We start from the raw sequence: 24666 nt of genomic DNA, 5'->3' as shown, positions 1-24666 counted from the left end.
TAAACATAATGAAACACGAGGTCCTCTGATGGGCTCTGTGAGTACCTGCTGAGGCTTAGCTGGATAGGATGTTGTCATTTCAGAAGGACTTTATTCAGGTGAGCTTTTTTGCCAACTCAGAACAAGGAAAGTCATCACAGGAGACTAAAGATACAGAAGAAAAGTTCTGCCTACCTGAAGAAACACATACCTCCATGGGAATAAAACAAGCACCAAAAAAAAATCCCCAACAACCCCTAAACAAGCAGATTTGCCTGAGAAGTCTCCTCCATTTTAGCACTAGTTGCCCTCAATTACTGTACCTAACTTGAGGCAACAAAATTTTTCTGCGACTACAACTACAAAGCAAATCTGCCTTATGGAAGACCTGAGCACTTTAAATCAATTTTTTAAAAGCAGAACCCTGTACCCCTGTGTAAAGTACCTATCATCACTACAAGGGGCATATCTAAAAAACACAGTTGATTCACCCATTCTTCTCCTACTCCAGTTTCCTTCATTTTTGCAGTTAGGTTGACTCCCCAGTCTTACCGGGGGAACACAAGACCAACTAGAAGAGTCCTCTTTGGCTTATGCTTTACAACCACAGACCACCAAATGATATTATATCTCACTTACTTCTCTCACGCTCCATTCCAAAGTAGCTATTTAAATCCTACTGACTCCTCTTAGGAAAGTGCCCCCAAACCTGTTTTGACAGTTTGCAACCTTCTCAAAATATCAAATAATAACGCTTTTACCCATTTGCTGTCATTTCAATACAGTTCTTAGTTTAAAATAAATTCTTCTTCTGCTCAGGTGTCTATTCCTCTGCTGTAAAATATTTATAGACAGGAATCATGTCCCAACTTGGACTCTTTTTGGGTAAGCCAAAAAAAAGCTCAAAGCGTTTAGTCACCTAACATAAGATAAATTTTTATACCTCAGATCATTTCAGCAGCTCTCCTAACATGTTTATTTGACTCTGAATGAAGTTGTCTAATGCACTGGTGACCAGAAGTATACACGATTCTCCATATGACTATTACTAGCATCATTTGTACCATCATAGTGTGAATAATTCCCTATCTACTTGAAATATTTGATACACCTGAAGATATGGAATTTGTATAACTATAACTATGTTACACAGTTAGCTCAGCCACCTTGGGACTGACTGTTACCTAACAGATGAAATTTCCAGGAAGCACCTTACCTCCCCCATATGACACACAGAAAATCCATCCTTTTGAAAGAAAAGGAAGTTGGAGTATTCAAGAAGACAATAAACTAATGACTGTGACATTTGATCACTTGTTAGCCAAAATGTCTGTGGCTGCCTCAAATCAGCATACATTCACAGAATCATCCTACCTCTAGTTTATGATGATTCTGATCTACCAATCTGTCAGAATGTTACCCTTGGGTGAGGAGGGGGGGAAAGGGGAACAAAACAATAACAAAAACATGCATCTCAGTTCTCCGTCATAATATAAGAATGCCAAAACCTCCCTCTTATAGGGATGTAGAAAGTAAATACTTGAAAAGCTGCATGATGTTTGGATTTCTGGTGATGGAAGTCCATTACCTAAGATAAACTGATCCTACCACTGCATATATTTTCGGTTTACTGCAGATTTGCCTGTACAGGATGGCTATAACTTACTGAATATATTATTTTATAGATGAAACAGTCTAGAAATTAGTATTCATGAAACAAAGAACAAAGGCAAACAAAATAGTGCAGAGGGAAATGAAGTTGCATGCAGACCTTCTAGCATTGTGTTATCATTTTTCAAGCCTAGACAGCAGTCCCTATTTGAATTTTCATCCTTGTCTCTCTCTCTGGCAACACCCACTTACACAGTAAGTAACAGTTATAATCAAAAAATTATGAACACTCGAAAGTCTTAGAGGAAGCAGGGGGAAGGAGAAATTACTAGTGATTTTGGAAGAGAACATGTGGATTTCTAGCTTTCCTTATAAAATATTAGTATTTTTCTTCAAGACATTTCTTCAGCCGTTAACCATCTTGCGGCTCTCTGTGGCACTGCTAAACTTCCTCATTCTTTGCTAGTTGTAAGACCAAGACACTGTATGACCTAGATGGCTCCCAGACCTCCCATCCACCTCCTTTCTGAAATATTACCAGAATATGCCTGTTCTATGAGTATTGTATCTGACATTTAACATATATCCGATATCTATTCTTGAGCTTCAATCATAGTTTGTCATGCAGGTCACATATGTCCAACAGTCACACAGACACCTTTTCCTCCCTGGCTTTCAAGTATTCTATTGTAATACATGCTCCATCCTTAATTAAGCTTTCCTTCATTTGTGTCAGCCTTTTAGCTGCCTGCTCCCCCCGCCCCCCCCCCACCTTTTTGGGGTCCCACTGCAAACATTTCTGGCTCCTTTCTCCTACCAGCCTCCTAAATGCTGAGCTCTTAGTAACTAAAGCCAATCAGGTGCAGGAAATAATAAAAGACTTCAATTCACTGAGCAGTACTGCCTGCCAGAGTGAAAAAGAGGGAGTCTTTATGTCTATGAAAGCATGGAAGTCTGGTGGCAGCTTCAAATCTACAAAGACTAAATTTTTTAAATTTTATTTTACACCTATTAAACATAGCATATCAAGCAGAGTAGCAGCTGCCGCATGAATTTGACCAGCTCACTTGCCCTCAGCAGATCACCCATCTGCTTGCTCTTCACCTAATATTGCTGTTTGATAGGGTGTAAAACAGATTCTTGTAACAGGTCAGGAACAGAGTCAACTTCAAATCCCACACAGAAATTTCTATGAAAACATATGGACATTTATACTGAGTGATGTTGAATTTAGAGAGGTCACTGATCTTATAAAAGTGGATAAAATGAAAATTGCAGCCTGTGATGGAAAAACACTGACTCCATTATAGTGAATGAACAGAAGAGTGGAGAGAGTGCCATGGTGAAGAACTGTATACATAATTAGTTCTAGTAATACAGACCTATAAAATCCATGGGTATACACATTACAAAACAGTGGGGAAAACATTTCTATAATGTCTCAAATTCAGCTTCTACAGCATAAAAAATATTCTTTCTTTAAATGACAAAAAAGGGAGCCTTTTCTGTTCATCAGGAGTATGTTATTAAAACTTTAAGTTATGCTAATTAAGCAAATTATTCAAGGGCTAGGTATTCTGGCATTTAAATTCTCCTAGCTTGATATTTTTTCCACCCCAATTCAGATGAAAATTTTAGGAGACACAGAAAGAGGTTTTAACTTCCCTTTAATTCCTACTTGGAGACATTGAACTTTTGGAAGTGTCTTTATACACAGCGCATGGGAAAGCGATAGGAAGATTACCTGCTTCTGAAAAAAACATTAAGCCTGGCATACCACTGCCCCTCTTGTGGTGCCTTCTGGAAAGAGAGACAACAGAGCACTTCTGAAAAAAGAGCATCCGTGGGATATTATGTATCTGGCCCACTGTCAAATGGCTGCACAGTGCCTTTGCTTACCAAAGAACTGAATTTATTTACTAGTGAATTTTGAAGCTGGCAACAGTTTGCAATCCTTCATGCTAAGATGATTCTCTAGAAGGCTACTGGATCATTTTGGTTATGGCAAGACGATTAGCCTCGGTGGCTTGCACAGCAGCCTCAGAGCTACCCCGAGCAACTGGTGGGTTGGGCCTCTGCATCTTGCTGCCCAGGTTATTTTATTCCTATGTTCTCAAAGTGGTCTGGCACGAAGACAAATGAAGAATGCCACTTCTCTTCCGTAACCCTAGCTTTGAGGCAATCTTGGTTCTCACAGTTGTGCATAGTCTTTACAGATTGTTACACAAGAAACTTCATCTCTTCCACTATTGAAGGGAAGTCTTGGATAACCCGCTGTTCAAACATTCAGCAAAGGTACAATTTCTTTGTTACTATCCTGCTCGTGGAGGTGCATATGACTTATTTCTTATATTCAGTAAGCCATTCAAATAAGACGGTATCAGATTAGACTTTGAAAGAACTTCCTTCAGCCAAATTTCCCCCTACTTCAAATAGACAAATAACAAAAGTTCAGGTAAAAAAAGAAATGCAACCCTAGAACCTCCTTCTGTGACTACGTTTCTACCTCAGAGGCAGGAGATCTACATTTCTGATATAAAATAACAGAACTAGCCTTAATGCAAATCCTTTGAAGCAGAAATCAACAACAAATCTGAAATTTATTGAACACCGCTTCTTTCTATTTAAAGAAAATAAGGACAAGCTTCAGTATAACTAATATGACATAAACTGTTAATTCCTCCACTTTAAGTAGCCAGAAATCTCCCAGCAAATATGAAAAACAACTGGAAGACAACAGTCATTTTTGCTGTAGCCTTTAGCACCATTTGGAGGTGACAATCTGCCTTCCTCTTTTCTTACATTCAGGCCAAAAGAAGAGTAAAAGATTAACTTCAGAGATTTAAAATGCAATACAATTGTCATTTAGGACAGATTACTTCATGCTTCTCTGGAACTTGAACAAATGAAGAATAAAAATGCAAAGCCTACACAAGAACAGCTTGCGACTGCTGACTTCAAGCTTTTACTCTCCTTAGAGAAAGCTAGTTCAGTGTAAATAGAGAAAATAAGACTGGCCAGGTGCTTTAGGTTCCCTCATAGTATAGTATAGTTAGTACCTTTTCAACATATGACTCTGCTATTTAACACAAACTAAGTAGAAATAATTTTATGATGGACAATGTCTGTAATTTAGAAAGTCACACAATATTCTTATTCCAGGGGGAAAAAATTATAAAACTTGGAAATTTCAAAATCAAATTACCTTTTTAGAAAATCTAAATTCATGCACCGAAATGTCTCTTAACTCTTACAGTGTACATTTATCAACAGTTATGTGGTTAAAGGACTTTAGTATTTGCAAGGCAGATTGAATTTATTCTAATGACACAGCCACATATCTTCATACCAGACTCCTGTTCATCACGTCACTTCAGCAAAAAGTTCAAGCTTATTTGATACCAAAATTTTGCACTTCCATAATTTACATTCCTGCAATGAATTCTGTCTGAATTACTTAAAACTGTCAGCAATAAACCCATGTTAATACTTGTTTGCCTAAAATCTCCTTCTCTTAAATTTAATACATTTTGTGCAAGTCCAGAAAAATAAGATCCACTGAGGACATGATTCCCAGATTTGGAAATTGAAAATACAAGCTTTAATCTCTTTGTTGTTGTAGATTTTTTTTGTTTTGTTTCTAAATTTCAATGCAATTGTCCTTTCCCGTTACAATCTGGCTGTTTTATGATATTTCAGGGGAACACAAGGCAATTAGCACACAAAAGCTGTTCAAGGTGGCCTCACAACAAGTTAACAATTCTATTTAAGAGCAGAACAACTGGGTGGCATGCAACATTCCCTTTCTCCAAATCTTCCTTATTTCTGTTTGTTTCCATGCTTTTTGACACCATTTGTATCTATCCCCCTTGTTCTTCCACCTGAACACCAGCTGCTCTCTCCCAGGATTTCCGTCCCACTGAATCTTTTGAAGGCCTAGCAGTATATAATTTTTTAAACTAAAATAAATAAAACTTTCATTTAACCAGCAGAAACTGATGAACAAAAAGGCTCCTCCCTTTCAGGGAGGAGAGTTACTCTGTTCAAAATGGCATGAAATTTAGCTATCATTTTGATAAAAACTGGAGGTGGATACCACTTTTGAAAGAGTATGATTTCTTAATTCCTTTAACCTTTTCTTGCTAATATTCTACAGCTTACTTTTATGCTCAACGTTATGACTTGTGGAATCCCACAAGAACCTTTAAAAAGATGACAAAAAACAGGAAGATTGAAGCTGAAATTCAAAATTTTACTGAAATGTATCAAGCCCTATTCTACCAACACTGAAAAAGTCATACAAAAAGAAACATTTTCAAATAATTTTATCTGAAACATATATATATTGAAACATATATAAAAATATATAAAAGTGGTGCCAAACTTGCACTATTTGTGTAACACCACCATGACTGGCAGCATCAAGACCTCACAGTCATGTGCATATCAAGCAGCTGGGCAGTGTTCATATACCACAGGTTGGAACCCATATATGAATATAATAATTCTAAAAATACATTTTATACCAATTTAATCTTCAATCATTAGGGAAAACAGAATTGGAGGGGGGTGCTGGAGGTTTTTTTGCCTAGCTGTAATTACTCATAACAGCTACATCTTTATACAGATTTTTATGCCTGATTACAAAGTAATCCTATCTTAACAATTTTGGATTCTGAGATGTCAAAACCTAATCTTAGTGCTTTGTTATCTCCTAAAGGGAATCCTCCAAAAATTTTCAGAAATTTCTGTAAAGTAGGATATGGATATCTATCAAATTATCTCAGAAAGGACATCAAACGTGAGACAGAAGGCAAATGTAGAGAACTAGGACCTTGAAATTATGGTGACTTAAGACTGGGAAGGAAGCTTTCTTGGAAGGCAGGGAAGGAGGAAGAAATCTAACAAAAGGTGCTATCACCCACCTCACACAGTAGGGGTATGTGAGTGCGTTAAAAAACAAACAAACAACCCCCCCCCCCCAAATCTCTCAACATGCATATTTTACATCCAAGACCAACTTAGACCTGTTTGTCCTAATGTCCATTCATCAAGATTTGGGGTGGGGGCACAAGGAGGAAATCACTAAAACTAAATCATGTTTTCCAGTTCATGTAGTACATTAAGTCACTAAAAACTTAACCCCAAAGTTAGGGAACGAGAGCATCGTGGTTAGCTACTGCACAACAGTAAGAGAAAATGCTTTCAGAAGGGGGAAACATTTTCCATGTCTTTATAACCTTGGAAAGTTTATTTCAATTAGCTTGACACATTTTGAAGATAGATGGGATAGAAACTACAAGAGGACTTGACGCGCTGTATCCCCAAGTCCTCCAGGTCTACTTAACAGAGAGATAAATCCTTACTGCTACCAGTAGTAGATTTAAAGGCCACAGAAGAAATTAATCACATCACACACTGCATCTCTCTTCTCAGGGCACAAGCTGGACACCATGTTAAGAACCTATTTTCTTCCTTCTAGGTTTTTTCTTCATCAAAATAAATGAATAAATATAGTCCAGTGGTTTATAAGAACATCTCAACAGCAAAGATGTCAAAAAGTCATACAGTATTTATGTAAATAGTATTTATGTAAAGAGTACTTATACTCTTTATGTATCATGAACTCTTAATCACGTATTAAAAACTTATTTTTATCACTTGAAGAAGTTGCTTACAAAGTCTCTAAAGGTAAAACATTTTCTTTTATTTTAATAACCCAAGTCATAGAGAGGCAAACCCCACTAGATGTCCTGCAGCACTCTAAGTAATCTTAACTGACTTCTCTCCATCATGGCACCCAGGAAAGACTAGCTATGCCATAACTAACATGGAATAGGGAGATGTCAGCTAAGCACTTGTGTGATGACAAAGCTATTAAAATACAAAGTCCTAGTCCTTAATGAAGGAGTAGAGCATCATGATCTCTAAGAGATGCATGACGATCAGTTCCTGCTTCCTTACCAAACCACTGCAGTACCATAAAGCCACTTCTCTTTTGCCGACAGATAAAGAGATGCATAAATGAGTCCAAAGCACCAGAGATACGCACAGGTAGATAACTGACCTGAGCAAATCGTGCTGCCATAAAAGGCTGTCAAAGCATGATGAGACATCCCTATTCATCCTCTGGTACAGGAGAGGCAGGAGCATGTTTACATCAATTGTATTCATGCCCAATAGAAATTTTAAAAAAGTCACAGATTGGGGGGGAAGGAGCAGAACCTTGATTAAGTAGTGGCATAAAGTGACACCATACATTATTTTAAAAGGGTGTACATTAGAAAACATCACGGCATATTCTACATTCATAATACCACATGCAATTGGAGTCCATTCAACAAATATTCTTGTTTCATATTAATGACATAGAACTTCATCAACAGGAGAAAACCTACAGGGAAAATGTGTGTGTGTGTGTGTGTGTAAAAAACTCTACGCACATATTTTGTCTTGTTTTTGTTGTTGGTGGTGGTTTTTGTTTTGTGTTTTTTTACCTTCTACTGCTCTCTTGAAGAAAACTTTACAGCTGCCACATGTAACTACCCCATAATGACATCCAGATGCCTCATCTCCGCACACCAAACACACTTTGGAAGGTCTTGAAGATCCAGTTGATACACTTCTCAGTGAAGAGCTAGAGGGGAAAAAAACCAAACAAACAAAAACACAAAACAGTTATGACTATTTCAAATCACACTTGCCATAAGGCAAAGGTCAGTTAAGAATTTACAACAGGTATATTGCTCAGAGTACCTAACAATTAGGAAACCACAACTCTTACTGGCAATGCCTGGTTGAATACATGAGTTGCTTTAATTAGTAAATAAGTCTGTTTTAAAACATCCATAATCTATCAATGCTAACGTGAGAAGTTATCACAAGGGCAGATGATTAAAACTGGAAATAAAGAACAAAAACAAACCACTCTGTCAATGACCACATAACTACAAATTTTCTTCTTCTTTTTGCTTTGTTTATTTTTCTTTCAAGCCTTTATAGTTAAAGTATACCCATAATAAAACTGCTAAGACAATTTTACGGAGTAGTGGAGTGAGCTGGTATGCACTCTCTTGTTTGCATCCTGGCTTACTACCTTGAGCTTGTATCTAATATTTCTGTAATCGAACAGCTTAAACTCTGAAGCAGCTCTGAAACATTTTTATGTTCTACAAGCATACAGTATCTTTCTATAGTACCATAGGTGCCAGAAAAGAAGGGGGTTTGGAAAACATTCTGAAGTTTTAGAGACTGATGCATCTTGCAAACCCAGCTTCAACTATGTACCACATTGTTAAAACATGGTGTATTTTTGTTGTGGGGTTTTTAACCATGACTCTCTGAAGATATCTTTAGGAAATATTTTCCATTGGCAGCTCTAAAAGACAAAAACAACTTCTTCAAAAACAACTCACTCATTTCATGATGCAGTGAGTCTCCTCCCTCCCTCCTTCCCTGGGGAACTGGAAATGGCACCCTAATAAAATCTGCATGCTTGGAGAAATGTGCCAGATTAAAGGAGAAGAAAGCTTTGGATCCCTCCCACGCCTTGGAAGGGCTGAGGAGAATCTTTCCTTCAGTGTAGCCTTTCTTCTCCTGGCAGATATGACCTCTTGCATTTCTTTATATATTATCATTTTGAATGCTGTCAAACAATTACGAAAACAACCCTGAAAAATTTTACGCCAGTGGTGAAATAATTCGATAGTTCAAACTGCAGGTCACAGAGTATTTGTCAGTCGGTCATTGGAAAACAAAGTTCACAGGTATTGAATTCAAACATAAGATAAAAACATAATTCAAACATAAGATAACCAGTTTGCTTAGGAAATTTCAAGTATGCACACTCTGCCTTTTTTTACTTTATATTTTCCTTTAAAGAGCTATAAAGAGGTCAAACAATTTATCCAGGGACACAGAACGAATGTCACTCTAGATCAAGAACCACAAGTCTCCTGGCTTGCAGCTTTACTGTAACATCCAAAGCAAATAGCTTTTAAAAGACAGTGTTCACATACTAATCAAAATGTTCAAAATAGTACTTCTCGTCTGCTTTCTAGTCTGTTAGATTTCCTAGTTTTATTCCTTATGCTATTTATACTTTCATTACATAACATAACACTATTTGATAATTGCTAGGTGATGGCATTAGCTCGTCTATTAGAGAGACAAAGGAAAGTCTCACCAAATATGGGTTAAAAAAAGTTTTCTTTGCTCAAGTCACAGTCATATCTAGGCACACTGTATTAATATCTCTGTAAGAAAAGGCAGGTACCTCAGGATTTAACAGAATTACTTATTCAGTGTTGTATTTTAGCTTTACATTTTGATTCGTTTAGGCTAAGAATGGGACATGGGTAAAAACCCCTCTTCCCCCTCCAACACAGTTCTTACTGTGTGAAAAAAAGCCTCTCATTAAGCAAAATTCTTCAAAAGGCATCTGCTTTCTAGAAAAAATGTCAATAGCTCGGAAAGCTAACTCCTTCAAAATGATTTTTTTTTTTGCTTTTTCACTGCAAACTGCAATCTTTTGTCTGAAAAATTAAACATTTCAATTCTGACATTCCACTGTAATGCCTTGAGGCATTTCCAATTTTGATGCTGCATGTTCCCATTTCTTCTTAAAACCAGCAAAAATTTTCTTACCATATGACTGCCATAATGCATAGTCTTTCTACCCCAAAAAAAGTCTATGCAATTTTTTTTCTTTTTATACCTAAAGAAAGGTAATTCAGTGAGAGAGCTCCTCCTATGGAGAAAGAGAAGGTTCCAGAATATCACAATAGCATTTTAGAACAAATATATACACGTGTGTGTGTGTGTGTATTTCTTATTTTCAGTTGAAAATAAATTGTCATGTAAGATTTGCAGATGGTGGGGGAGCATTTTTTTTTTAATATAAGCTATTCTTTAGAATTGTTAGGTTAAAAAAACAGTGAAGACAAATTGAGACAGCAGCTGATCCATGACTGTCATTAAATGCCTACCTAGGACATTATCTATAGCATATTCTATACAGCACTTATCTAGACGAAGGGCTTGAATACAGCTGAAAGATACAGGTACAGCTTGAATATAAAGCATATATTCAACTATTCAGCAACAGCATCACAGTTAGACGCTTAATATTCTGGAATAAAACGCAATTTACTTCCATACATCATTTTAATCAGTTCAAAAGTGAAATAGGTTAAAATACAGATGAGATATTTTTACTCCGAAAAGGAACATCCAACACAGAGCAATTCCCACTCTATTGCAAAGAAGCTTTGAAATTAGCTGTTGGTACTTAAATCTCCACCAACTTTTGCCAGCTTAAGTTCTCACTGCATACTACCAAACAGCGCCTTGCTTGTTTTTTTTAAATTTATGTTCTTTTTCATCCATGCCACACCAAAATATTTTCCAATTTAAAATGCAGTTATATTACTACATACAGGAGGTACAGTGCTGTTTGCACATTCATGAAAATAATAAAATGCTGAGTTCTAAAATTATGTTCAAATCATATTGCTAAACCTCAAATTTAGTCATTCTCTCCATGGAAGCTGTTCTTTTCTCAATAAGGGTTGAACAGATCATTACACTTTTTCCTCCTAAATCCCTTTTATATTCACACTGACATTCTTTTCTTAATGACTTGGCCATAGTGAATGAGATTTGCATCAAGATCTGGTTGGTGAAGAAACTATCCCCCTGCCCTCAATTCAAGGCCAGATATTCAGCTTTAATGACACAAACACATTTGTTTATCACTTTTATTAAATCAATTACTTAATTATTCAATATAGCTCTATACCCTATTATATTTATAGAGATAAACACTCCACTAAAATAGCCCTACTTTTCATGCATGCTCTATCCTACTTAAATATTTCCCTTTTAGTTAGTTTCCCTTAGAAAAATCCCACATATTGCAAGTATGCAATCCTACAGTAAATTGGAATTTGGAGAAAGCTACAGGCAGGTAACACTTAACAGATAAAAACAAGACACTGAATTCAGTAGATTATAACAAGTGTATACCTTAACTTAATTTTAATTCTTTCTTTGTAGATCAGTTTGACTCTTAGCATCCAGGTGAAAAGTTTTGTTATGTAATACATCATTCTGTCTTTTGAAAAATATAACAGTTGGTCCAAATAAGAACTGATACTATAAACAAAGATCGAGAACTTTATAATTGATTTCTTGGACAACAATTGGGCTACTGCCAAATATGTATTTGAATGACACCCTAAATCGAATGACATCGACAGGGTACAGCAGGACCGAGTCTTTTAATCTTCAGACCAAGTGAAAACACTGCTATTATACATTTGCCCAAGTCCAAATTAACGACTGACAAGTATTGCTCGGACACTTAACAGTTTTAAAACAGCAAATTGAGCTACCTATAATAAGAACAGGGAATGTAATGTTTGTGCAGAGCTACCTTGTTCTTAGCTCAAAGACCCATTCACCAAGAGCATCAGATGAAGTTTATTCTTGCCAAAACCCACCGACCACATAGCTGAGAGCTCGCCTGTCTTCACTCTTATAAATTTGGTACTTTATTAATATACGGGAAATTTTACAATAGTTTGCAGTCTGGAAATACCTTTCAGTGCTCAGTAATAAAATGTTTGCAATGTCAGAACTGGGGCATCAAGACAGAGCTGTAATCACTTGGTTAGAAGGAAAGAATTGCATGTGCCTTATCTATTATACGTGAGGACAGGACATATGTTTATCAGGCTTAAGAAATCACAAAAATTTCCAACCCCCCAAATAAGCAAGATAATTAGCATGTGCTTCACTAAAAAAGACCGATAATCCAGTATCAGGTAACRCTCAATTAAAAACGGAAATTTTTCTTCTAAAACTATTCCCAAACTTTTAGACAATGGACTACTACTGATCCAGAAAATTTCTTGTGAACAGCAATCTGTCTTTATTATAAACTTCTAACTGAAAACGCAACAAAGATGATATGGTGCCCTAGCTCATCTGCTGGCTACTCATCACTGCTTTTAGATACCAGTGGTTTCTATAGTCTGATTAGGGTTTATTACTTTTATACCTCTACCATTGTATTTCCAACCTAAAAAAATACTGCAGGACTCAAGTACAAGAAATTCAACAGAACATACATGTTTTATCACAACAATTTTACAGCCAAGGGCACAGTTTAATGATGCCAAATGGATATTCTAAATGATTTGTAAAATGGCTGCTTAGATGGCTCCACCAGCAATTGTCACGTTGTAGGGTACGTGATTAGAAATAAGCCTGATTTATTATCTTCAACAGTGCAAATGCTGGCAGTTAATTACTGACCTTGACTAGCCATTGCCATCAAACTCATTTGTGTCTTTGCAAGTTGGCTTTAGTAATAGTTATATGGAGAATTAATTAGAAATAACAGATTTTGTAAAGAAGAGTCAATAAAACCATAGATAATCCAGCATTTTAAAAGCTGATTATATAGGTTATTATCCTTTCGAAACCAGATGTCATACAGAAGCAAAGTTTAAACAAACCTTTCCTCTCTGATAATAAAATAAAGCTTTCCAAAGAAGCACAAGCCACAATATGAACCCCAAACCAATTTGTTCCAAGTGCTTTTATTATTATTAGATCTAAATGAGTCCTGTTTAATTCCACATACATTGATTTTTCTTTTTGATACAGAAATTTTCTGGTTATAAAATAAGTAGAAGAAGAACCTGCATATACCTGAATAAAATAAAAATAAAACAAAAGCAAAAGGAACTCAAGATCAGCATCACATTTTCACCAAAAATCAAAAAGCTTTAAGAGGAAGAAGAATTAGCAGATTCAAGATGCAGAAGCCTGCCAGCAGGCTTTTTTCTGGCCTGTCATCTCATTCCTTAATAGCTGCAAACTCCAGATCAGCTTCTCGGAACAGCCCCGGGTCACAGACAGAGCTCTTTTTCCAATGGCTGGCACCTGACCACATCCCAGTTGACGCTGAAATACATGCAGATACCAAATCTAACCCTCCCGTGGTCAAAAGCAACAACCGCATACTGGATTTCAGTGGTACTTCAAAACCTGTGATCTGGCTAGTCTGGCTGAGCATGGGGCCAGAGTGCGGGTCCCACTCAGGCACCCAAGGGAAGCCCGCAGGTGAGGGTTGCCCCAGGGCCACCCTCGGTGCCTGGGAGCACAGAGCTCACCCCTGCAGCACAGCCACCCACACTGCTCGCACACCAGAGACCAGTCACAAAGTTAACTCTACACTGGAAAGAGTATTCTTTTCCCCTTCCAAATCTTTCCTGAATTTTTCATGGTTCCTACAGCTAACATTGCATTCCGAGGTGCTTCCTTCCACTTGTTGCTTCTCTGCCCAATTCTCCTAGGATCTTAACTCGCCATTTACTCAGCCAGCCAAGGTCACAGCATAAGCATCTCCTCTTCACATTCCTTCACATTCCTTCAATTATTTTTGTGCAAGTCCACACAGACATCATAATTTCACTGCCCAAGACAACTCTGGTAGTCATTTAGGAAACGTTATACTGGTCAAAATAACAGATTATTTTGTCCACTACACAGAGATCTTTATCACAGTCTCTATCAGTGGCATTTACCATTTCCTAATACCAGTTTCATCTTGTGCAGCTTGATTTTCTTAAAAAGTTTCACTGCAGGAAATGTACCCTGGTTCTCTTCTACAACTACTCGCGTAAATCAGATTCGCAGACTGGAAAATGGTATTTCTTAAATGTCAGACTGTATAAACCAATCTTCTTGTCAGCAGACCAAGAAAGCATAGAGAAGTAAAAACAGAGATGAAATGATCAGATTTTAGGAAGAGAAGGCAGTCACATGGGACTTCTATGAATGCTGAGTTAAAGGAGGAACACAGAAACCAAACAAACCCCCCTAAGCCTCAGCAACAATACTCCTGCATGCAGACACAGCAACGCCTACCCTCTAACTTTGGTAGCAAGGCATACAAATTGCCAAATAACCTAGCTGCAAATTCTGCTGACTGAGCTTCTCTGAGCCTTATCCTACTCCTGTTAAGGAGACTGACATTACAGAACTGGCTATGTTACCTTGGATAAAACAACAGGATCCATATTGGGGGGGGGGGGAAGCTAAGAAGATTTTTAAGGCTCAGAAGTCATCCTGAGCAACAAGATCTGGATGTTTTAGGGAAGCTAAGTGTATATTTCAGTGATATTAGGCACCAAGTGTAACACGAAGTAGTTTATGCTTACTTGGGCATCTGGAGTACTGTATCAGTTCATAAGAAATAAGTGGTCAGGGAAAGATTTCATTTTTTTTTGAATGATTTCTGTCTACTAGAATAATAAAGATAACAAAAATGTCCACTGAAAGTATATTTTTCCATTCAACTGAAATATTCAGGAAATTCAATTAAGGAAGAACGACCTGCCAGAAACTGGCACCTTCTTGCCCTACAAAGCAATTATTTTTGAAGCATCCCAACTACAGAATCGTGAAGCTCTTAATTGGATGGCTTTGTTTGCTGGTTTTGTTTTAGGTAATGCTGAAGAACTCAGGCAATCACTGCTGCTCATTGTAATTAAAAAATGAATCAGTATCTCACCAGAATGAACTTCTTTTACCATCTATAACTTTGAAGGTCTATTTTTAAGAAAGTGAAAAAAAGAAAAAAAAAACAGTTTTTATACTACATTTAATTTAACAGATAGTCTCAAGCTTTTTTTTTTAAATCACAGATTCTTTTGCAAAACAGAATTTTCTGTTGTTTGGACTTCAGATACTGCAACTCTATTACAAAAATATAGCTTACAAAATTAATCTAGTATTTATACCTTTTTCTTTAAAGAAATGCTTACTAAGATGAAACACAGAAATCAGAGGAAAGCACAGTCAGTTAAGAGAGAGCAAACTACAAAATGATATGGTTTCTTTCCTCAGCAACTCCAGCTGTCACATTTAATTACTTTATTTAGCGATGCCTACAGGTCATATATCCCACTTTCATACCTGGATCTTCAATATGTTAACAAATGATCTCTAACAAACACTTGTAACAGAAAAGGCTCTGCCCTTTCTCCCAACCCCCCAAACTTAAAAAGATTCATTCAGGATTTTAAAAAAATGTATTTAAATTGCAGTATTTATTCAAGAGATTGAAACTGATGACTGATGTCACCAGTGAATAGGCTCCCATATTTAGATTAACCTTAAGGCATATGTTGATTTTACAAAATGAAGCAGGTGTACTACGCTCCTCCAATTTCCATTTACCATAGTGGATGTGGACAGGACACAGCATATTGCTCAGTCCAGCTCTAAGCCTTGACTTTTCCTTCACCCTTCTCTACTAAAATCTTTTGGTAGTAATTATAGTTGGCTATCCAAATTTTACCTTCAAATAATGTGTTGACTACAGAAAAATATAAGCTTAAGTGTAAATAAATGTGTGTTCTGGTGGACTGAAACTGAGCAGCACTTATCTCCTAGGGAAATCATTCAACTTTTTACCCACTGATCTACTGATCAGAGACATTCTGAAGAATAATATGCTCCAAATATTCTCCCAAAATGCACTTTTCTTCTAACTACTGTCACAATTTAACAAGATCCAACACCCCAGAGAAATAAAATTTACTTGTTCTGCAATTTTTTAGTACAGAAATATAGCCATCTGTTCAAATGGCATGGTTAACCTGGACAGGAAGTTTACTATTATGAGCAAAACTCCAACCTGGGAAGCCACAGAACAACAGGAAGCCTAAAAGGACATTTGTATTGACTTTTAATATTTGGTCCACTTACAGAATTAGTGCAGTTTAAATGCATGCAATGTTGGTGTTTGTCCTGTTGATTATAAATTGCAATGCATTGTATAGCAAGATAAGGCAGGAACAGTTTATCTGGAAAATGATCTAGTTAATTATTGAAAGTGGGGGGATTCATTTAACTCTTTCTTTTCTTGTACCCTCTCACCCACTGTGACTAATGGAAAAGACTAACGGAAGAGTGACACAGGTTTGGAAATCCCATTTTTCATAGCACCATCTCACCTTTCACCATTGAAAAATATTTAAACTAATCATGCACTCTGTTCACTCTTTTATGAGAGCATAGTAGTGTTTACTTGGTGATGCTCTGCTGCTTTCTTGGTCAGCAATATTTTAAAACTGCATAAAATGCAATGATTCAAGCGAGTTTCACCTGCTGATGCTAGCACCACTGGGAAAACATTACCGTAAGGAATTACAGGCAAGACAAGACTGCATGACTGTTTTGTCTACTGTTGTGGGCTTCCAAGACAAAAACAAACTCAATATGCAGGAACGAAGGAAAACATACTCAGAAACCAAACACAGATGCTACCTGTAGTAAGAACATCTCTTAAAAAACAACAACAACAAAAAAAAGCCTCCTCTTTTCAAAAAGAAAATTCACTACTTTTTCCATTCTCTTCTTTCAGAGTCTAACCAAGTAATTCCTACAAATATGGCACTTCTTTTGCTTGCAATCCTTATTATATGAAACTCTTCACACAGCAACCTGAAATGACATTAAAAGGCCAGAGTTTTGATCACTTTCAACCTAAAGATACATCGTTCTGTTGCCAAGACATCTATGGGGCATGTCTGCCAAAGGCTCCTCAGCATACATCCTAAAAGATCACCTATATGAAAAATATTAGTTTAAAACAGAAGCAGCTTAATCTAATTGTACTTAATCACATATTACAAACTCTGTCTTCTGAGCACATGATATGCTTTCAGACAAAGCCAGCACATCATGAACACCCTAACCAAGCAAAACAAGAAGTTTACAAGACATCTGTATTCAAATAAAAGAAAAAATTTAAATACTTCAGAATAGCAAAAAGTAAACTGAACTGCCATCCCAGTCTAATGGGGATTAAAACATCACAATAGAAAAACCTCCAGAGCAACCATGAAACCATAGGGAAAAAATGCACCAAAGCACAAAAAAGGTTACCACGGGAACAAAGGCTATTTTCCAACTTGTCAAATAAAAGCCCCAGTATGGCAAACTTTTACTGATAAAAGCAATCCCACAGACTTCTAAAGACAACACGTATAATTATTGCTTGAGCTAAAAGAATCTAATGGGGGGGAAGGATATTTTTCCCTTCCAACTCCCTTTTGCCCTCACAACCAGCAAGACAACACCAGTATGTATGTTGAAAGCATATTAGCACAACAGTAGCACTGTATGCTATATTGTAATTCCACATACAAACCAAAAATAGAGGCAGCAAAGCCTGCACAACAATCTAAACTTCATAAGCAAGACCTAGGCAAAATGAAATGCAACAGACATCTTACAGCATTGTTTATGAGGAGTCAGTGATGTAGAACTGAGTAATAGCATTCTGGTCCATAACCATGAGAAGTTCTTAATCCCAGCAGAATTTACTTATCTTGTAATATGCAATGAGTTTTACATATCTTTGTAAAAGGAAGGTTGGGAAAGAAATAATCTTCTAAAGATGATCTTAATCAAAAGGTAATTTTCAACAAGGTCAGGTGCAGTGCCTTCTGTTTTACTGAAAAGTATCCAGTTTAGCATTTGTTTCAGACAATACAGTAAAAGCAGAACTCCAGCTTTACCACAATCTCTGACTAACAGGTGTTTTAAAAGGCAAACAGTCACATTATTTTGAAATATTATCCGAGACTTCTAAAAACACTACTTGAAATAATGAAAGCTTCCTTTTAACTAACATTTTGCCATTTTAAGAGATTCAAGCTATTCATGATTTTTTAATGCATATAATTATTACTTGATACAAAAAATGAGAAGCAGCTTTTGCAGCTCTGGGCTGGGAAACTACAGTAGCAAGATGTTAGAGTAGTTTGTAGATTTGTCTTTCCCACTCTCCTGGTTCCACAGCACCAAGAAAACATCTTTCTAAAGCTAGAAAGTGGAAAAGCCAGGGCATTTTCCACTTCTGTCTCCTTTACAGTTCCCCCCTTGTCCCTTTTCTTGGCTTTTGCTACCTTTTGACAGTGTAATAAATAAGACAACAGTAGTGACCTCTGAGGACCATGGCAAGGTCACAGTAAGCAGAATACGCCTGCTTTGCCTAGGCAATACAGGGCAACCAGAAACAGGATTCACACCTGTCAGCTTCTAGGAGAAAGAGGAAAAGCACAGAAGGAAAAATAAGACTGGGCCCAAAGTAGCAACATCTCCTCACATCATCTCACCACAATGCTTCCCACTACACACAGAGACCAAGGTAAACTGAAAGAACCTTTTATCTAAGGAGCACCTCTTTCAAACCACATACATCCCAAGCTCCTTTCCCAATTTCTTCCAGTCCTAGTTCCCCTTCATCCTTCAAACCTGCCTACACATTTCTAATATTCCCCATTCTCCCAATGCTAATTCTGGACCCAGGTGCACAATTCACATCATTTAGAGATTACCTTTTTTTTTTTTTTTTTTTGGCCTTTCACAGTCTTTCACAAGAGTCACACTAGCTAGAACATCCATTGTTAATCACTTATTATCCATTGCCGTTCCAACGTCTGCTCTCCTCAAAGAATCCACAGAAATCTCAGTTTTCTTTTCGGTCTTTAGGTGTCACTGTGTAGATGGTACCCCAGTACAAAATAAATGGCTAGAAACTTCTCTTCTAATATTTCTCTATAGGACCCTCAATGGTGGTAGCCATCTTAACGAGCAACTTTAATAGACTCCTGTAATCAGAATTTCTGTAATACAAAATTTTTTTCACCTTCAGCAACTAGTATTTTCTACAAATCAGATTTATTTCAGGTCTTGAGTTAAACAAGAGCATCATCATCTTCTGTCCTCTCCAAACATGCAGGAACAGGTATTTAAGCTGTGTGCTTAAGCTCTATGTGACCTAGAACGTGGCCTATTTTAACAGGCGGGGAAGCTCACCCTAGTGCAACAATTTCTAATTTTCCTGACTGTGGCTTCTTTGCTTGGGCAATTACACCTCCAGCCTGCGCATATCTGCAAACATCATCTAGCTTAGGACCCACCTGGGAAACAGTCTCTCTATCTCACTCTTAGGATGCTTGCAAATAATCTGTAATCAAGTTTCCTCCAATACTTTTAGCTAGTTCATTAGCCATCATTTCTTCAAATGCTGAATCTGGTATGAAGGTGTCACTCTAAGGCTGAGAATTAACAGTCAATGCTTTGAAATAAAAACAAAACAGAAACCCTCTCAGAAACGTACTAGCTTCTATTGCCAGGCGTGCTACTCCACATATTGTCTGGTCCACAGATATAACCCATATGTTATCTTTTTTCACAAGCAGATTGTGAAGTTCCCCTGTTAGGCTGTTTCTATAGGCCAACTTTCCATATAGGATTCTCTCATGTTTTCACATTGTGCTTTCCCTGACCCGGGTGAGGCAAGAAAGCCTTCTCATTTTCTCTTCAGGGCAAACAAACAGGTATGCAATCATCCTTCTTCCTTTCCTTCGGGAGGCAACTATCTATCCTGCACAGCTGTAGCAATTATATGAACAACTTCTTGGTCTAAAATTATGAGCTGATGGTAAAGGCCTCTGTGGTACCTTCTCAATAAACACACTGATAGAAACTCAAAGTTTTAAAAATATTCCCTGTTTTCATTCTTATTTGTATGACCCGTGAATTTCTTCATGGGTCATACATCTTGGAAACGGTTCCTGCCAGGTCTCATATCTGCTTGTAGAAATCGCGTGATTAGCAAGGGACATGGCAAATAGCAACACCAGACAGGGATATCACTTCCCACTTCTCCTACTTCTACTGTACAAGGTGACAACCTGTGAGGATCGTTTCTTTTATATTTACACAAAGGTAAAGTACAGTCCCACCTGTTGGTAGCAATATTGTTGACCATCACATTACTTTGTACGCTTCAAGTCCCTCTGTTTTTCCTTGGCTGTAGTTTATGCAGAGGGAGAGACAGTATGGGCCAAAAGAGAAATACAGTAACGAGTATTCAAAAGCTTAATTTCTAGAGCTGCTATTGCGGAAGGAATGTAAATACTTCTTTACTTCCTTCCTCCTAATTTGGAAAGCCAGATAAGCAGAAGGACTTGGAAAGAAGGAGAGAGTAGGAAGATGTGAGCACTCATCTTTTTAGGTTCTTCCCCTCTCCATTTTATCTCTGACAAAAGAGCTTTGTTTTGCAATGGAAGCATAGAAAAAACTGCTTTGAACTAGTCAGCACCACCAGCACTTAAAAAGACACTCCATACACCTACTACTATAGTATCTGGTATCATATTTCAGTATATATGTAACCTGCATGTGTACAAATGCACTTGTGCTGTATGCTTTGGAGTGATTCACAAACATTAATTTCACATGCCATTTAATTTGGATAGAATTATACCTATTTTAGACCTGGGATGATCATGACAGAAGAATGGTTTAGTTTGGTTGTAAAATAAAACAGCATCAGAGCTGAAAGTCAGTAGTTTAAACCCTCTCCCCTTCCAAAATTAAGACTTTCAAGCTACAGTACTACTGAACATCTGAAGATACAGACTTTAGTAACTAGATGCAGAGCTTACAATCAAGAATCCCTTACAAAATTAATTATAATTACAAAACAGGAAACCTCTGTTCCCATTACATAAGAATTCTATTGATAATTGTACAAGCAGCAAATAAAATCAGTAGTGTGTGTACTTTCAGAATAATCCAAAATCCAAGACCTTTCAAATTTCTTTTCTGTATTCTCACAGCAAGTATAGCCACTGACATATAACACAGTTATACTGTATTAAATAACTAGAATTTAATTTTAAAATCAATTAAAATATTCTTCCATTATATGTCAGAGTGACAAATAATAGCTTGCCGAGTGCCATGGAAAATTTTGGTCAAAGAGCAGATGAGGGCTGAAATCACTGACTGATACCTAGAGCAAAGACTTTTGGTAATTCTCCCACAGCAATCACAATTGCTGACAAAGTTCAAATTTGCCTTGACAGGATTGTCAAGGCAAACTAGAAATGTTCACAATTGCAAGTCAAAGAATTCATTTTTATTCAGCTGAAATTCATTCTACTGCTCACATATTAATGATACACAGTGCCCTATCTACCATGCTCTCTGGCTGAAGAGCTGAAACTCATATAGCAAAGACTAAAAGAAAATGAGAACATTCAACAAAACATAGGCCAAGAAAGGTGTGCTCTGCAACTAACATAACCACTGTTTCTCTCCTAAATCCTTGGCTGCGTGCTGTCAAAAATCCCTTACAATATATAGCAGGCCTTGGTTTTGGAAGAAAGCTTGCATTTAACTTCAGTGGGAAAAAGCTGGTATAGTAATTAAAAATACCATCAGTTCTTCCTCATCATGAAAATTATGTTTAACTGTTTGTGCACAAAAACATGCAACTCTAGAAGGAAACTGACAGTTAAGCATGCATAATTATGTGCTTATGCATAAATTTTAAAAATTTACATGAAGTAATCAAGGTGTACACAGCAGAGTTAGCAACCATTATTATTGTCTAAGCCATCACCCCTAGATCTTATTTACGTGGCCTCTATATAGTGCGCAGCCTTTCAGTTTTCTATAGCAAGGATTGTGATCTTTACATTCATTTTTAAATCATAGTATTATATTGACGTAACAAGTCTCACAGAGTGCAATTAAAACCAAATAGAAAGAACCTGAAAACAGACATTCTTTGCCCCATTAAGCAATTTATGCCATTCTCAAAGAATGTGACTTTTTTTCCCTGCAACTGCTGAAATTATTTCTGCTATAAACAGGTGTACAATATGCAGTATAAGCACTTGGGGAAGAATGAGATGGATTCAGCAAAGAGTAAGTTCTGAGCGCCTAAAACTGAAAAGATTGCAGCAGTCTAAGTTAACTTTCTATAAACTGCTCAAGAATCTGTTAAGCCCATACTGCTCCCCATTTGCACCCCTTTGCAGCTTTCAGACCATCTCAGTCCATGTAATTCCTGGCGTGGGAGGCACAGCTCTGGTGCGCTGACATGCAGTCACAAAACATAAGAGACTTAAAATTTTTCCTTACTTACATATCTGCTCTCCTTACACCCAAGTAGCATATACAAAATAGAACAAATACTAAACTCCAAAATGGTTTTAGTACATTTTAAAAAGTTAGTTGTCATCCTTAGAGCTCATTGATGAGTAGCAGGACTAATGAAACTCCGTTTCCTAAGTCTTCCTTCTTCGTGCTTGGAATCTACAACGTTCTGTAGGAGAAAAATTCAACCATCACCTTTCCTTTGGTGGGGGCACTAATTGGGTGTCTCTCTTTCATCCAGTCACTTATTTTAATGAAACTGGGAAGAGATAACAGCTGAAATTGAAGTAGGTAATAGCTACCCACTGTCAAATTTAGTTGAAGTTGGCTGACAATCAAAACTTATTAGGTGGGGAACACGTAGACAGCATGGTTACATAAACTTAATTTCCTTAGGAAGATGAGCTCCTGGACTTGCTATTGTAACCAATAATTCAACAGGGAAAAATGTCGAAAATCCTATAATCACTTTAGAGCTTTGGACCCTCACGCATATTTGCTTATTCAATAAGCATATCTACTTAATTAAAGCACACAAGTTCCTTAGAAGAACCTGCCCTCAGTCCCAACAAGGGCATCTGAACACACATCCATACACAGAAACAAACCCCCTCTGACTTCTCTTCTTGCCAGTCCGTCTACCTCTCACATGCCTGTGGTCAACACAGCCTCTGGCACTCACCATTTTTGTGTCACGGCACTCAAAAACTTAGACACAGAGGCTGAAAGCACCCTGAAGATGCACACGGGAGCCTGCCGCAGCAGTCAGAGCATTACCTTCTTTCTTGTATCCTGAGGGTACTTTCAGAGAAAGGGGTGGGGACTCCCACTTTGTGACAAAAATGAATATTTGATTTAGTTGATTCAGAACTAATTTATCATTAGTGAAACCAGCAATTACAAAACTTGTTAACAGCTCTAAGTCCCAACTTGTCTGAGTTAAGCTGCTGTAACTGCAGTCTGTGACTTCACTTTTCTCCACGCATCCTGTAATACCACCCATAGGTGGAATCCTACTACTCTGTTTAAAGCAAGTAGAAGACTTAGGGCCAAACAGATCAGATACAGTCAAACACCACTTTGTTAGGTTCCTTTTTTTTTTTTTTTAAATTCAGATGACTGAAGCACAGTATTTACTTCTAAAAATGGCATTGACAAGTCAGTGGGCCTGTCATTTTGCATATCAGAAGTAGTGCTAACAACTACATCTATGTGTCTCTGAAGTTCTTTTGCATACCTCTGGAAAAAAGAGTTTCCATTATGATGATGATACATATATTTTTATTCAGTGCATGAACAGTTAGCTTTTTTGATTTAAACTGACAAGAAAAAAAAGCTTTTGCAGCACTTAGCAGCTGCAGGTATCTCATCTCATTTCACTCACTTTTGTTTTGCTCATTTTCCCTCATATATTCTAGTTTTCCATAGAAACATAGAAGTCTAGTTATTGAATCTTCAAAAACTTCACCACAGTGGATGGTGTATCTGGCTATAGTCATCTTCATGTGTGGTTTTGGACTCCAAATGTGGATTTTTCTTGAACATGTCCTTGCAGTATTTCCTGGATTTGCCTCTGAGCCATTCTGATTTTAATCAGGCGATAAAAAGGGACTTTGGGTCATGTTCTGTCCATCCTTCTCTTTGAAAATCTACATTGGTGTTCCTGTATCTATGGAAACAGTGGTTCTGAGTGTTTGAAAACACTTGTAAGAACCCAACACCTAAAATTCTTTTCCAGGCCTTTTAAATCAGCAAGGACTCAAAGACTGCTCAACTGGAACTGGTTAATGCTTGGAAGGAACAAGGCTGTTATCCAAATTTCATAGTCATATGGAGGAATGTTAATAAAAGTAAATGCATACCAAGCACTTGTTTGAAGTTCAGCGCTTCTTTCATTCCAGAAACACTGCTTTAATCTCACAAATGCTGCTCTGCCTTTTGTTATCCTCTTTCATGACTCTGTTGTCAAGCACAGCACTCAGAACTTGCTGCAGAAGTAGCAGAATTTGTCTGCAAATGTCAAGCTTGCACTGC

General features: G+C 37.3%; 1 protein-coding gene across 3 annotated transcripts in view; it reads right to left on the bottom strand.

The window, feature by feature from the left end:
* Positions 1–24666, bottom strand: part of NR3C2 (nuclear receptor subfamily 3 group C member 2) — a 226345-nt gene that overhangs the window by 91279 nt on the left and 110400 nt on the right. For all 3 annotated transcript variants that reach the window (XM_026087509.1, XM_026087510.1, XM_026087508.1), the window contains one exon: positions 8088–8227. In XM_026087509.1, the coding sequence (XP_025943294.1) occupies positions 8088–8227 (140 nt within the window). The remainder of the gene's footprint in view (positions 1–8087; positions 8228–24666) is intronic.

This window comes from Apteryx rowi, unplaced genomic scaffold (assembly GCF_003343035.1).
Source record: "Apteryx rowi isolate R43461 unplaced genomic scaffold, aptRow1 scaffold_72, whole genome shotgun sequence".
In the NCBI taxonomy this organism is placed as follows: domain Eukaryota; kingdom Metazoa; phylum Chordata; class Aves; order Apterygiformes; family Apterygidae; genus Apteryx; species Apteryx rowi.
Note: the sequence above shows the minus strand (reverse complement) of the source record. Positions and strands in the feature narration are given on the sequence as shown.